Source organism: Rhopalosiphum padi, chromosome 1 (genome assembly GCF_020882245.1).
Source record: "Rhopalosiphum padi isolate XX-2018 chromosome 1, ASM2088224v1, whole genome shotgun sequence".
NCBI classification, from domain to species: Eukaryota; Metazoa; Arthropoda; class Insecta; order Hemiptera; family Aphididae; genus Rhopalosiphum; species Rhopalosiphum padi.
This window is the reverse complement of record NC_083597.1, coordinates 58,232,871-58,249,514: the sequence shown is the minus strand read 5'-3', so window position 1 is coordinate 58,249,514 and position 16,644 is coordinate 58,232,871. Positions and strand designations below refer to the sequence as shown.

General features: G+C 25.5%; 1 protein-coding gene and 1 pseudogene across 1 annotated transcript; both read left to right on the top strand.

Moving 5' to 3' along the window:
• Positions 1 to 5,934: 5,934 nt before the first annotated feature.
• On the top strand, positions 5,935 to 11,587 carry LOC132917031 (vesicular glutamate transporter 1-like). The gene is made up of 7 exons (XM_060977542.1): positions 5,935 to 6,060; positions 6,283 to 6,470; positions 7,481 to 7,799; positions 9,345 to 9,568; positions 9,657 to 9,803; positions 9,863 to 10,237; positions 10,905 to 11,587. The coding sequence occupies exons 1-7, from the start codon at positions 6,054 to 6,056 to the stop codon at positions 11,055 to 11,057; spliced, it is 1,413 nt and encodes a 470-aa protein (XP_060833525.1). The 5' UTR covers positions 5,935 to 6,053; the 3' UTR covers positions 11,058 to 11,587.
• A 2,615-nt stretch (positions 11,588 to 14,202) lies between these two features.
• On the top strand, positions 14,203 to 14,705 carry LOC132926293 (enolase-like; annotated as a pseudogene).
• The last annotated feature ends 1,939 nt before the right edge of the window (positions 14,706 to 16,644 follow it).

Sequence of the window (16,644 nt, the reverse complement as noted above, 5' to 3'; positions counted from 1 at the left end):
TGTAAATGTATCTGTCACCAGTGTTACCTGTACCTATCTTATTTACAATTACTAAAAATATTTGCAGTACCTATGTTGGCCATTCCTATTAATAAAGAAAAATGTTCAAGACAAACCAAAATAAAGCGTAAATTATTGTACAACCATAAAATATTAATTTATCTAATTAAATCGCTAATAAAAAAATTGTTTTTTCATTCTAATTTTAACATAAATTTAAATTGTTTGTGGATGATGACTGATGAAAATGTCAAAAAAAAAGTCAATTATCCGATTATCATCAATAAATGTTCTGAAAAAGTTTATATTTCTATAATTTTTATTAGGTGGATAATGTATTATGTTTGTGAGTAAGTAACTTGAGAATTAAAATATGATTAAATTAAATCTTGTTTAAATTTAATTTTTAACATTTACTCACTTGATTTATATGTTATTGAAATTCATAGGCATAAATATCCTGGATTTTTTTTTTAAAGACGTACTTATCCCTCTCTCCTATGATATTTTATAGAAATTATGAATGCTCAGTATTAAGTAATATATTTTGCATTGAAAGGGGCTTAGGAGAAATTCGAGACTTAGGTAAATAAGGGAGTTGCGCCAATTGTGAAATTGTTTATTGTAAGCATTAATTTCCAATGTTATTGTAAAATTAAATCATTAAAAAATTAATTAATCCATTTGGATAGAATCCTTAAAGTTGCTAATCGGTATTATGATTTATGTTACTATAATGTGCACTTTTCGGTATGTTTTCATGTTGTATAAAAGCTATTGAAAGAATGTCAATATTTTTCATATATTATCCATAATCCACGTATAATTATTCCATACCTATCTTATTGTGAATAGTTGTGAGATTAGATATGATTTATGTTTATTGTGATAGTAGGTATTTTTGAAACGTAATAATAAACTGAGCTAGATATGTTTATACAATTAGCAAGTTGCCATTTTTTTGTTTAAACATTGTGCAAGATTTTTGATCGAATAAAAATTATTAATTAATTAATAATTTCTTTACCAACTACCAAATATTGATTTTTTTTTAAATTAAAATGTTGTTATCTGTGTGTTTTGACTATAGATAGTGCAATAAGGGGGTGACCATTATCGGGGATAACGTCACATAAGTTAATCTAATATTTACATAGTTACCATACAAAAAAAAATATTTTTATTTAATAAATCAAATATGGTTTTATTAATCTTGAAATAATATCTATTATAACGCATACTTATCTTTTATTAGTACGTATTTTCGTTGTTAGTTTATTGAAGGGCTTATAAACATTTTCAAGTATATATTATCATAGAGTATAGTATTTAGGTACCTACTAATACACTTGGAATGTACCTATGCTAATTTACCATCGTGTTAGTATCATGATGATCATGATGTCATCATATTATTAGTTTGGCAAGGATTTTCTTATGTTTACTCGATCATTTTTATATTTGATAATATTAAACTAATGTCTAATAATCAAAATTAATATTATTGAAAGCTATAGTAGGTGTTGTAAATGTATATATTTATTAGAAATATTCGTAATTTTTCTACCAACCAATAAAAAAAGTAAAAATTAACTTAAGGTATATAATATATAAACTTACAATTTTCAAAGAAAGTTATAACTGTCCTTCGACGGGCGTCGTTCATAACCGCACATTTTTATACCTTAATCCCGCATATTTTCCCTAAATTAAACCATTCAATACCGTACATATTGATTTATATTATTAACATACACATTTATCTAAAATAACATTATCGTTTAATACCGCATACAAGTTAATCATATTTAATCAAGATCATAAAATCATAAAAATAAAACTTTTGGGATTATACAGAAAAATCTGTTCTATTCCAATATTGAAAAAAAATTATAATGATAAAAATTCACAGTCAGAATTATGGTTAAAACTTTTTTTTGGTTCTCCTTATTTACCATCACATTTGATTCTTAAAGTGTTTTTCGAGGTTATATAGCTACTTTTCCAGATGAAAAATAATTTTATGATTTTGTTGTTTAATTTTTGACTGTCAATCAAATGTGTGTGAATTTGAACTATCGACCTTTTAAATTTCCCCTTTTTAACAATAGAATAAATGTGTGCGTTATTGAGTGGTGTAAAATGTGCGGTTATGAACCGTAAATGTGCGGTCACGACGATCACCGACGTACTAAAAAAAAATTTGATTTAAAAAACATAACTAATAAATTAATCATTTCAGTCGATCCCTATACATTTTTTACCCTGTCCTTTGGAAAAGATATTTTATTCCTCTTATAGTCTTATCATATAGCTATAATTACTCAAAATGTCATTAGTTAAAGGAAAGTATAAAGAAGGATTGTTCACTCTTATTAAAATGTAGGTAGGTACTTGTATTTTGTTGATAATTTAAGCAGGTATAACCTATAATTATCTTTATTATCAATAACAACAAACATAATGTTAAAAATAGTGATTCTTGAACTTATGTCCAACTTAATATTTTTCTCAAGTCACTTCTAATTTGATTCATCCTTAATAATTGTGAAGTAAATTATTTAATAACTGTCAAGCTTTAAACTATTTTTTTCTTATACTTTTGATAACAAATTTTTATTTATATTTTAGTATAAAACATGGATAATTATATTCATTATTAATATTATAATAATAACTAATAACTAATTAGTTATGATTTTATAAATTACTTAATTTTAGTAACAGACTTAAGTTACCACATATTATATTACTGCAAAGTACTTGATATTTAAAAACATTATTAATTTTTGTTATTTGATATTTACATAGAACAATTAATTTTTTCAGTTCATAAGTTCATAAAATAACTGACCAGTGACTGAAATTTATCAACATTTCATAATATTTCGATTCTTGGTTATAATTAATAAATACTTAATTTAATAGTTGCCTTAGGTAATGTTTATTATTGTTGTAAATATAGGAATGATAAGTCTTTACTTTTTATAATATTGCAGATAACTACTTAAATATTTTACTGTTGTAACTTGCTGTTTAGTTACTTATTTTATTTGAATTTAAATGCATTTTTTATTAATTATATAATTTACATATTCAAAATATGAAAATTGTATTATCCAACTACTTTTCCCGAAGTGGGTACTAATTGATGAAATACAATATTATATTGTCTTTAAAACCTTAATAACATTTAATTTTAATATCACAGTTGTTATTTTCATGTTTTTAAAACAGTCATCTCCACTCTATAATTTGTAAAAGTAAAATTAATTTTACATTACTCATTTAAATACTAACTTTATATAAAGTAATTTCAGAATTATAGTACAAATAATGAAATAAATAAGGAAAAGTGGGTAATATTTTTACTAAAATTTAATATTAATAAAAAAAAAATGTTTTATTATTTATACTTGAATATTAAATTAAATATATGAAAATATAATTATATTATTTAAATTTATATCATTACAACAAAAAAAGTATAATATATTATATATCTTAATGTTTCAAAATAATTAAAATGTTTTCCAACGTATATAGGTGTTCTGTTTAATGTTTTAAATAATATATTATTCTACCTATTATTTGGAAGTCTTAAAATTGAATGATTATTGAAATACTTAACAATCATTTATAATTTAATTTAAAAAATATTTATTTAACTTTAAATTGGCTATTCCAATAATTTGTAATTAACATTTTTATAATATTATCATTCTGTGTTTAGATATGTAGATTGTATGTATGTGCATTTTAATACTTTATTTTGGACTATTAACATATTATATATTAATTTTAAAAATCAAATGTCAAAAGAATTAGTGAGAAAAAAATGAAAAATTGGAATCCACTAGACGTGATTAAATGCAGTAAGACACTTATAGTACCTAAGTATACATTTTTAATCTCTAAATTATTATATAATAACACTGATAAATAATATATTCTAATTGAGAGGCAAAAAAATGGCCACGGAAGAAAGAAAAACCCAAAAATTAAAATTATATAATGCGATTTTAGTATCATATTTTATACAATTATTTAAATTGGAATTATGCGAAGGGTATTTAGAATTTGTTCAATGGATGAAAGAATTATAATTTACTTAATAAATATTAGTAGTTAAGGTCTATAATACAGAGGCGTAGCCAGAATTTTAAAATGGGTGGGGGAAACCAAAACTACTAAAAAAAAACATAATCAACAATTAACAATAATAATTCATTTTTATATTAAGTTAATACAGATGATGGTGGGGGGGAGGAGCATGGCTATTGCCCCCCATGGCTCGTCGCTGCTATAATATGATTATAATTATTAAAATTGGTATTTATCATGTTTAGTCTATAAGACCTGTGCCCCGTGGTGGAAAGATTAGCCGTTTAGTGATAGAATCACTAAATCGTTGCCTAGGGTGTACCGCGTAGAGGTTCTTTCAGTACACCCCCGACTCGTAAAAAAAAAAAAAATTATTAAAATAAAAGTATGTGAATAATACCAGAGTTCAGCAACGTGCATCAATATGCCACTTTTAAGTGGCAATGAATGAATAATATTATTAATATTCTATTTTAAATGCTAAAAATAGCGATGAATATATTGGTTTTACAAAGTTATGATTTTTATTTTATATATTTTTTGTAAAACACAAAATACTTCAATCTTCAATTTTAATAATGGTTTAAAAATAATTATTTTAGTTTTTTTATTGTAATTCAAAAAATATTAACCATCAAACATTCTACTGTTATATAAATTATCTACAATAATATTTAAAAATGTTGAGATTTATTTTATGCTAAATAAAAAATAATATTTAAAATTTTAGATTTACTTAGAGTTATTTTATTAAATGTTGATAACAATGTTTATGTTTAGTCAAACAATTTGAAAATGTATTATAAGGTTTAAACAAAGCTATTGCCTAAACAAATCTAGAACAGATCAAAAATAATTTAAAGATTTAAACTTTTTATTATATTTAAATTTAATTAAATAATACATATATCCATTTTTGGTATATACCAGTGGTTTTTAAAATTAGTACATCCTAATACCACCTACAAGCTTTTAAAACTTCATATTCCACTTGAAAGAATATTTGTGTCTTAATAATAATAATAATAATAATAATAATACATATCTTCATTGATATGATTATATAAATCATACGGGCTACTTGCTTTAATTATGTATATAATTATTTTTTAAACATAATCTTGTATCTAGACAATCTGTTACAAAATATTTATCAATAAGCATGATAAAGTGAAATAAATTATAACATAAAAGTGAAGAGGCTTCTATGTGAAGGTACTGCGTTATGAAAAACCGTTATTAAAATTGGACATATATTGTTTATTCGTGTGCATGTTTATTAATTAATGTCTTAATACATAATGTTTAATATTCTTATTCATTCTTATGTATTTACTCAAAGATATGTACCACTAGTTGAGAACTACTGGGCTAGATATACTACAATATACATTTTTATAAAAAAAAATCATAACTATAATGAGTATAAAATATCAAATTTATTAATATAGCAATTTCTAATGTATAATACGTTTCAAATGTCTGAACTGTGTGAGTGTGAGTATAAATAAAGTCATAAAAATCAATTTCATAATATTGTAATACTAACTCATTATAGGTATATTATACGTAGGGATATTTATTTTTTGTTATCATTGAAAAATAATAGATTGTCCTTTTATGTATAAAATAAACAATTTAGTATCGTAAATTCATAACTATCATAATTCGCATGACTTAATAAATATATAGCTGTTAAAATATTAAGAAACTATTGGATTTTCGAGGATTATACAATCAAAGGTTAAGATTAAAGATATACTGTGGTTTTAACATTGTTTTGCTCTTCAAGTTGCACGTGTAATCCGGCAATAAAATAAGATTGCATATTTTATAATCATATTTGCAATATATCAATTAACAGTTTAATTTAGCATCGCATAGTGGTGATTTATTCACGCATATTTAGCGATCAAATATTTGTGAAGCAAAAACTTAACAGTTAAAACATGCAGAGTTGGTAAAATATCTTAAATAACTTTTGATTGCGTTTAAAAATAGGAACTAAGTCAATTTAAATTTTTAAATAACATTAATATCGTAATTATGAATTTCATCGTGACTAGCTTGTAATTGTTCCGATTTATTAGTTTATATTTATTTTACATAGAATTATTCTTAATTGTTGGAAAAATTGTTTATTAAAATTTAACATGTAACTACTTATTATGATTTTAGAAAGGACAATATTATGGTATATGACTTTTTGGGGATTTGGAATGAATTTCATGCTACGAATGAATCTCAATATAGCAATAGTGTCTATGGTTCGACCAATTATGAAAAGCGGATTGAAAAGCGAATATTATGAAAACCATAGTGCTTTGCAGAATACTTCATACCTAATTGACACTAATATAGATAATGTAAGTATTATTTTTACAAATATTTATAAGGAACGTTGTAATATACGGCATGTGTTTTGACAATGTTCAATTTTTTAGTTACACTACGAATTTAAAATTGAAAATACAAAAAGATACCAAATACTAAAATAATATTATTCTTTGTAAATTTTAAAGGTAAATTTACTATTAATGTGTGTATTGATTAAATTTTGATAATTTGTATAAGTACCTAACCGGTATGGTAATTATACCAGGTTAAATCATTCACAGTGAAATTTTAAATGTAAAAGTGATGATTCCCTACCAATGTTTCATGTATATATTAAGCTGTAAACTTAGGTTTACAGATAGGTAAAATAGGTATATGGAATAAAACAACATTATATCAACAACCCATGTAACAAAAAAGTATCATGTATATTTTACAATCATCAAATCATGATGATTGATGTTCACAGTTAATTTTACAATGCTGATTTCTTTAAAATTACTATAGTTATGTTAATTGGTACCTTATGTGTTTTAACGACTTATATACAGTTATACGATATAAAATAAAAAATTATTTTGAATAAAATATTTAAGAAATTACCCAAAGCAAATTCTTAGTAAGAGAAAACTTTAATATCACTTTCCACAAATGATGACGTATTGGCGTGGATATAATAAATAGTAATGTGTAAAAAAAATACAAAAGTGTTATAAAAATATAATAATTTACTATAAAAACTATTTTTAAATAGCTGTGGTAGGTAATTTTTTTGTTTATGTATTTAAACGTAATGAAAAATAAGAATTAATAACAAATATTTATATGTGAAATATAAATGTTGTACATTTTAGTATTCAATACAGATCACTATTTGGTAGATATAATACGAAATATTAGGATAAGAATAGATAATAGAAAATCAATTTTTAACTATTTAAATGTATTGATTTTAAATTAAATATTTTATTTAGAATATTATATTTCAAATATTTTTTAATTTTTAATAAAAAAAATGATTCGATTTGTTTATCATCAGGACAAATATTTCGAATGGGATGAACACCAACAAAATATGGCTAAGGGATCATTTTTTTGGTTACATATGGTATTGCAAATTCCTGGTGGTTTATTAGCACAAAAATTTGGCGCTAAATCCATATTTGGCTACAGTAACGGTTTAGTTGCTCTACTTACTTGTGTGATACCTTTATCGGCCAAATTCAATTTCAAAGCTTTGATTTCAATACGAATTTTTCAAGGCCTCATAGCTGGATTAGCGTGGCCATCAATGCAAGCGATGACGGGTAAATGGATACCACCTCACGAAAGAAGCCGTTTCGTGTCAGCATATTTAGGTATTTATATTTTTAGTTTAGTTTACTCATAGTTAGTTATAGAATACAATTTTGAATTAGTTAATATATATATATATATATATATGATAATTTATTGATGATTTGTTGCTCTCAGTACTCTGGATCTGACATTTAAGAAAAATTCAATTAATAGTCAATTATTTTGTCAATATGAGGTTCGCATTTCGAAATTAATAACTCGATAAAATATATACAACGATTTACATTTTTTTATGTATTTTAAAATGAAAATATTTATGTAAATATCTTATAATAACTTATTTATTTTTAATAAATAACGAAATTATTCAATTCGGCAAAGACTCAAATAGTGTAATTAGTATAATATTGTTCTCATTATTTCTACCTACTTACATAATATAAATATATTATATCATCTGTATTTGAATGAAACAGTATATTTTTCTATGGCCAAGATCCCGAAAAAAAAGTAGCTGACTTGAAATTTGGTTATTATTAATAACTTATTAATAATAAATGCAAATAATATGAAATATACACTCCAACAGATTATTGATTAATCTACAATAGGTATATGAATATTTTATTGATTTATTCTGACTTTCTGAGAATAGAAAAAGTGCCCTTTGCAAGACTACTATAAGAATAATAATTATGGCAAGCTGTCATGGAAATATTTTTTATATTTTTATAAACATAATATTGCTAGATAGGTAGTTAATAATGGACTTTAATTAACTATTAAATGATATAACGAGCATGCCTAGTATTTAGAGACGTGCTAGATTACATTTACGGGATTGGTAAATTGGGTCCCAAATGACCTTATCTCGGTAAATTGGGCCTCGGGAAAAAAAAGGTTGTAGGTAAGTCGAGTTTCGGATAAAAAAATATAAATTAAAGTATATGTGGTTTTTATAATATCATGTTCTAAATAAATAATAATGGAATAAATACTCAAAAAATGGTGTCCTGGTAAAAAATGTTAACAATACTAGTAAGGTAAATATAAACAAATATAGTTTGTCAAATTGTACAATATGTGGTATAAATAATAATAATCAAAAAATTGTTAATATTTAGATACAAACTTAAATAATACAAATTTAACAAATTCTAAACGAGTAATTATATAACGAGAATTAATTGGTGTCCAGGCGGTGTACCATATATTATAATATGCAATATGACGTATTATTGTAACTGTAACAGAATTATTAAAAAATATTAAAGTTTTAAGTTTTTAATATTTTAGACCTACTTGCACCAATGGTTTTCTGGGACCCAACTTACCTACTACCTTTTTATATCCGGGACTCAACTTATCGCTTTCAAAATGGACAAAAATTATCGCGGTCCCAATTTATCTAGGCCCTACATAACTCAAGTATCAAAATGCCACAATAGAATCATATTATACTATAATATAATTTATTTATTAATTATTATCCATAATATATAATATTATTTAAACTTAAAAATCCAAAATTAAAATTGTAATTACATAAACTTTACAGAAAAACCAATTTTAAAAGTTATATGTTTATCGCGTGTGTTGTGAAGGTACATCCGTTGGAACGGCTATAACTTATATAGTATGTGGTTATTTAATGGATTGGTTGGGTTGGGAGAGTGTATTTTACATTACCGGATCAATTGGTTTGCTATGGCATTTGTGTTGGACTTTTCTTATATATGATTCACCAAGAACGCATCCAACTATAACTGAGAAAGAACTAAAATACATAGAAAACAGTCTAGGCAACTCTATCGTCAAAAATGTATCCGTAAGTAGAATATTATTATTACACTTCATATTATATTTGCATTAGGTAAAATATTTATGTTTTCATAATATTTAAAATGATTTTATAGTCTTCAACTCCTTGGAAATCAATTTTGACGTCTTTGCCTTTAATAGTAAACATTATATCACAAATAGGTTATAACTGGGGAATGTACACAATATCTCTCCAAGCACCAACGTATTTTAAATTTGTGTTGGGTTTCAACTTGAAACAGGTAAGTTTGTTTATTCATGACTTGAAATTATAGACATAATACATTTTTTTCATTACTAGACAGGTATTTGGTCTGGTGTACCACATTTGTTTCTATGGCCATTTGCATTCAGTTTTGGTTGTTTATGTGATTATTTAATTCAAGCTAATATAATGTCTATAACGAACGTTCGCAAATTAGCTTGCGTTTTCAGCAATATAGTCCATGGCCTATTTATATTGACGTTTGCGTATTCTGGATGTAACGATATCTTTGTCATATTTAATTTGGTGTGTGCGGTGGTCGTAAGCGGTGCGATTTCTTCAGGAGCACTTCCAGGAATTGTCGATCTAGCTCCAAATTTTGCAGGAGTATTGCAAGGCATAAACGGAACAATTGTGATATTTTGCATTAGTATATCACCATACATTGTAGGATTGATCACATTTCAACAGGTATTATATCATTGTGTGTTTTTTTTATTATTAATTCGTAATTTTTTGAAATATTTCTAAAATTTCATTCATTATAGATAGACAATTTCGCTAGTTTCATAGATATATGGATGTATTAATGTGAAGTGTATAAGTATTTATATTAAATACAAATATAGTGGATATAGTCATTTGAAAATATTTAATATTGGAGATTTACTGTTGATGTTTTATTTTAGAAAGCATGATAATCTAGGAAATTATCCTCATTCTCATATTTTTATTTCTTAGATACACGTCCATAGGCTAAAACACTGAAACACTCACATTAGTACATTATTGTCTTTTTTTCAGATACGAGCTTAGCTCAGTTGGTATACGTATCAGCTATTATTAATGTATTCTTAATATAATAATTTACTTATTGTATCATATAATTGTAATTAATTTTTTGCTGAAATTAATAAATAAATAAATTACAATGGATAACCTTAAGTTAAAGATATTGAGGGTATTAATAGTAGTACATCGTATTTAATATTATAATAATCTAAATATAAATAAGATTGAATTGTACAAACTATAGACAATTTCAATTTTATTATAAATTTCTATAATACTGATTATAATATTTTTTTTTTTTATGAAATCGTATTTTGTTTAATTTTAGCTTATTTGTTTTTTTTAGCAAACCATAGAACAATGGAAAAAAGTATTCATTGTATCAGCGGCGTTTTGTTCATTAACAGGAATTGCATTTTTGATTTTTGGAAGTTCTAAATTGCAAAAATGGAATAATGAGGAACAAAAGGATGTAAAGGAGATTCAACCTATAGTATGATTGTGGGAAATGTAAAATCTAAAAAGAACGTCCAAGAAATAAACATTGTATAAATACACTACAAAGACCATGTATTAAAATTATTTAAATTTTAATATCATAATAATTAAAAGTAATATTATTTTTAAAATGATTAAATATATTTCTATATCTAATATTTTTAAAGTATATGTGAAAATAATTTAAATTACAATACGTGATATAATATTTATATTATTATTGTGTAGGTAGGTATTTTTTGACATATCTTATTTTATATAAATAAAGTAGCGCCTATTATCTATTTCAGGAACAATTTCTAAATTTTAATACCTACCTAAATTAATTGTGTTTCTATTTGACCATGTTATCTTATAAAGTGTCGGATAATACTAATTTTCTGTGAGAATTATATCATTGAATAATTGTTATGTGCAGTTGTAAAATTTGTATATATAAATTAATGAATTTTTTTTAAATTAAGTTGTTTTTATTTCTATATATTTGTATAGAAAATGTAAACTGGCTGAATTATACACATTTTTCTACTACGTTGCTGTCTATTTCGTATTACCTTTATATCTTGTTGGTTGTTCATATTTCTAAATAATATATTTTTTAAATGCTTATGGATAATTATTATGGCAATTAATAAAATGAAATAATTTATGTGTCCCTATGCCCAACGCCCCTACATATACGATTTATATATTACACACCGCACCAGCGTTCTCGTAAAGCAACCTCACGTCGACATTGCTATAGTTCTAGGTTCTACATATTATGGATTACAAGAACACGATGGTCCCTGATCCATTTATTATATAAGAGTATATAAATATATTGATAATACAAAAAGTGTACGTTTATTTAGTACATAAATGTGAATTGGACTGGCGGTGATATCTAAGTATTGAGATTTGAGAAAGAAGTAAAACCTACTGGCAGACTTATTGGAAAGAGATCATAAAGTTTAACCCTCCTTCCAATTATCAGCGTTGGAAATTTATTATACTAATCCGTTAAAGATAATGTGCAAATTTTAGAAGTTTTAAAGTTTAGTAAATGGGGGAGGAGTAGCCAAAATCATGAATCTCCAAGATACTTATATACTATAAGATATTTAGAATTTAACAGGAAAAATTTAAAAAAGCTATATTTCCTAGTATATATTCATTAGATGTATTATTGATTTATATAATAAATTAAACTCTATATTCTTTAAAGATCATAAGCGTGCTCAGGATTTTCTATCTGGAGTAGATACTATATATTTATTTAAACTTATTTCTCTAATTATGGCATAGGATATAGCCATATAGGTAAAACTAGTGAAAGTTGCCCAAGGTAAAAATTACACATTCTTATTATATTTTTCAATTATACGATGTCACGATGGAGTAAAATGTCGTTTAGTATTGATACGTAAAAGTGGACTATGAGTATCTAATGATGAGTAATTTACATGGTTAATATGTGACTTTTTTTCATTGTGTTATCGCAACTGAGTTGGGGAATACGTTAGGTGTAATATATCTTCTTATGTCTGGTTATAGCTTAGCTACGACGAGCACGTGCGGATCAGTATAAATCTAATACGATTTTATGATAGACTTCTCGCATTGATAAATAATTTTATAATTTTTAATTTGATCAACCATCAAAATTTAATATTTATATTATTTTCATTTTATTTTAAATTCAATATTTTAAAAATTATTCATACCCAAGTACTTACCCAATTAAAAAAAAATATTCACTAACCCACTAAATCCAAAATAAATTGTCAAATTCAGTGAAAGTTCTATTCGCTAGAGGTAACTTTCGACATGACGTGCGTGCGCGGTATGTATATACCATATTTTCCTATAATACTTATGCGATTATAAACAAACCGCAAAGCGACAAATTTACATTGTACAAAGGGAGGCCGTACAAATATATTATACTTACATGTTACATAGATTTATACCTACACGTTGAAAACCGATTTGCGCACCAGTCGTACATCATTATTGTATTGGAACGACGACATGCTGTCAAATATGGTATACATTTATATTTATTGAAAACTAACGAGTATTACCTAGATTACGATTTAATTTTTTTTTTTTAAAAGATCACTAATTTTTTTTCATATTTTTTTATTAATTTTTGATGACGACCACAGAAAGAAATTAAAAATCCCAAGGGTTTTCCTAGAACTCCTGGTGACCCAAGAAATCACCAGAGGGTAGTGTAAGTACTAAGTATGATATGGTTTTAGCTAAGATCTGGGTGAATGACTAAATCGAATTTCAAATGAATTGGTAGTTCACGAAAACACTCGTTTCTATGAAAAAGCAAACACTCAATTTTATATTTTTATTACAGTGATACTATAAAGACGTCAAATATATTATAATACACTGTACCTATACCTAATAAGTAGGTAGTTAAAATAGTAATTTATGATTAAAAAATACCCACACATATTTAAATTTATAATAATATGTATTAACTTTTCTAATATTTTATATTTTTGCCATAATAAATCTCAGAGTGAAATGGTGTCACAATCTTCTAAATGACTAAAACTTATGTTATAACATTAATTTTACTACATAATTACTTATAAAAATTAAGTAGTTTCATCTGTTGTTTTTTTCCTATAATGTAGGTATATTGTTCTCATCTGAACAAACGGGTACGACACGATTGCGCGCGGTCCTTATCGGCGGTACCTTTTTAGGCGATATGTTTGCGCGCGCTATATAATTTTTAATTTTAAGCAACGTTGTCAAACATATAGGTCAACGCCTTAATGGTAAATCCGTTTACCAATTTCAAAAGAATAATCAAACCAAAATTGAAGGAAGAATTACAAAAAATTGAAAATTTGAATATTGTACACAAACATTATATACAAAATAGCACCATAAAATTTACTTAAGTATTTGGCCATATAATTGGTAATCGGTACGGGGCTTTAAAATTAAATTTAAATATTATATTAAAAGTATTATGTCCACTTTTTTGGATTATTAACTTTTTTTATTTTGTGTTATTTACATAAATTCAATAATATATTTTTAACGATAATTTTTTTTAAATAATAATTTTTTTTCTTTTATGACGGTATAATAACTTTTTTTTAATGAGATCTGTAGATACCAAAATCTTAAAAATGTTATCAAGGCTAAATAGTAAATATGGATTAGATGTTACATTAGTTGGTAATAAAGGTGGGTTTGCACCAAATATTCTTGATAGCAAAGAATGTTTGCGTTTAATTGAAACAGCTATTAAAAACGCTAGATATATGGGAAAAATCAAAATTGGAATGGACGTTAATGCTTCTGAGTTTCAGTTATAAAGCAATTTATTTTGTTTAAATGTTTGTATAATAACTTTAATTATGTATAATATGATTTATAGTATGAATTCCAATAACTAATAATTGCAGTGATGGAAAGTACGATTTGGATTTCAAAAATAAGGTAAATACATACAGAAAAGACAAAAGTCAAATTATCTCAACTGAAGCTTTAACAGACTTTTACAAAGAAATCATTAAAGAATTTCCATTTTCCAATAATATCAATTATTGAAGATCCATTTGATAAAGATCATTAGGAAGCATGGACTAATTTTACTGCATCCACTGACATCCAGGATATTCATCATTAATAACATTTTTTTAATATTATATCATTCTTAGTTTCTGAATAAATGTATTTGTATCTGCATAACACGAAATTGTTTGACATAAAAATAAAAAATAAACTTACCAAAAAAATGTTGCAAATGTATAGTAAACACTAAATAAGTACACAATTTTTATGTATAATGGTACTTATTAAAAGTATTTTTTTTAATGGAATTATTCATAACATTTATTTGTTTTTACATATCACAAAGTTTTCAATTCTATAACGCCATTTGTGATGTTTCATATTAAATTCTATAAGAAATTCTTATAAATTTTCCTCGTTGTACTTTCTTTCAGACTGTCCAGCCATCCTCGTGGACCACGGTAAACTCGTTGTCATATTAACCAAGATAATGATAAATCTATTAATAAATATTCATTTCGTTTCTATACTTCATGCTTGTTGATTAAACGATATTTTTGTAAAAGATATTTTATTTTTACGAATAATTCGTAAACCACTATGAGTATACCGTATGAATTTCTACAACTTTAAGAAAGACGTGTGGAAATTAAAATCATCTTATGGTTTTGATAAATAAAACGGGATTAATATTTCAGCTAATTTTATACTTCCATAATATTTTATACTTATTAGAAACATAGAAATCCAACAATCTCATACACATTATATATGGGTATAAAGTGAATAGCCACTGCAAACGTCAAAAATGACATTGATACGATTTATTAAGTAATAAGACTAGATATGTTAAAAATCGTAGTTTTATAATTAATTTTAAATTTTACACACTGTAAGTCGTGTCGTGCACAAGTTTATTCTGTCACTTTTATATTGCTGCTCTCGAGCTGTTCACAAAGTATTTAGAAATTTTCCGCATTGAAGTCGTCGTGCTTATACCATAATCGCGTTAACAGCCAGTTATAAGTGCCGCAAATTGGAGTATTCCTGAGGTACCGGTTAAAATGTATTATAGTTCCCCGTCAGAAAGGTTTGGCAGGAATTCTGCCCGGCGATTTTATGTTCGTAAACTTATTACCGTATTGTTTGGGGATTCTGGTCGTTTCATAGATTCTATTCGGCGCAAAGATGACTGTAAAAGACTCCTCGAAGTTTTCGGGAATGATTCATGTACTATGCACATCGTTCACGGATACTGTGACCGTATTAATATTATTATTTTCAAACAAAATTTAACATTTTTTCTGAGAAAAAAGTTTTAACACAAACAATTATATAGTTTACGGAAACAATGACTAAAAATGAAAAAAAAATTAGTACTCACATAAATAGTGGAAAGGCGTTTTATCGACTTCTATATTTGTATAGGTACATTAGATAAAATGTTTTCCTCTACACATGGGGCTTATATAATATGCGTGAATTCTGCAATATAATAATATTTTAGTTCATATTAAGTCGTCACCGTAGGTTGGGTCTAAGCGAAATTTGCCTGCACTGTAGCTATTACACATTCGTCCGCAAAACCATTTTTACAGATTTTCATAATTATTATATGACTTTGGGTGTAACGCGTAGACGTTTTAAACACGTATTATTGGCACATTTTGAATTATCGTGACACCCGATCTGATCGCTATATAGACAAAAAATTCAGACCTACAAATGAAATGATATCCGTTACGCATGTCGGACTAGATCTGTATAACTTTGTGTTAGATTAAAACAGCCGAATGAAACTTGCAATCGTAAATCATAATGTTATATCCAATATTACGACATTAAATTATTGGTTTTTAAATAATGTGAATATCTATTTAGAATTTTGAAGGCCCACAAAAAATGTTCAGATTCCTAATGTGGCCCTTCAAAAATATTAAATGGTGACCCCTGGTTTATTGCGATGTTAATGTATAGCTTCAAGTAAAGGCGCATCGATTAAATATCAAGGTACAGTGGTGTAGGTAAACTTTTGCACGTCGTCGGCACTCGTA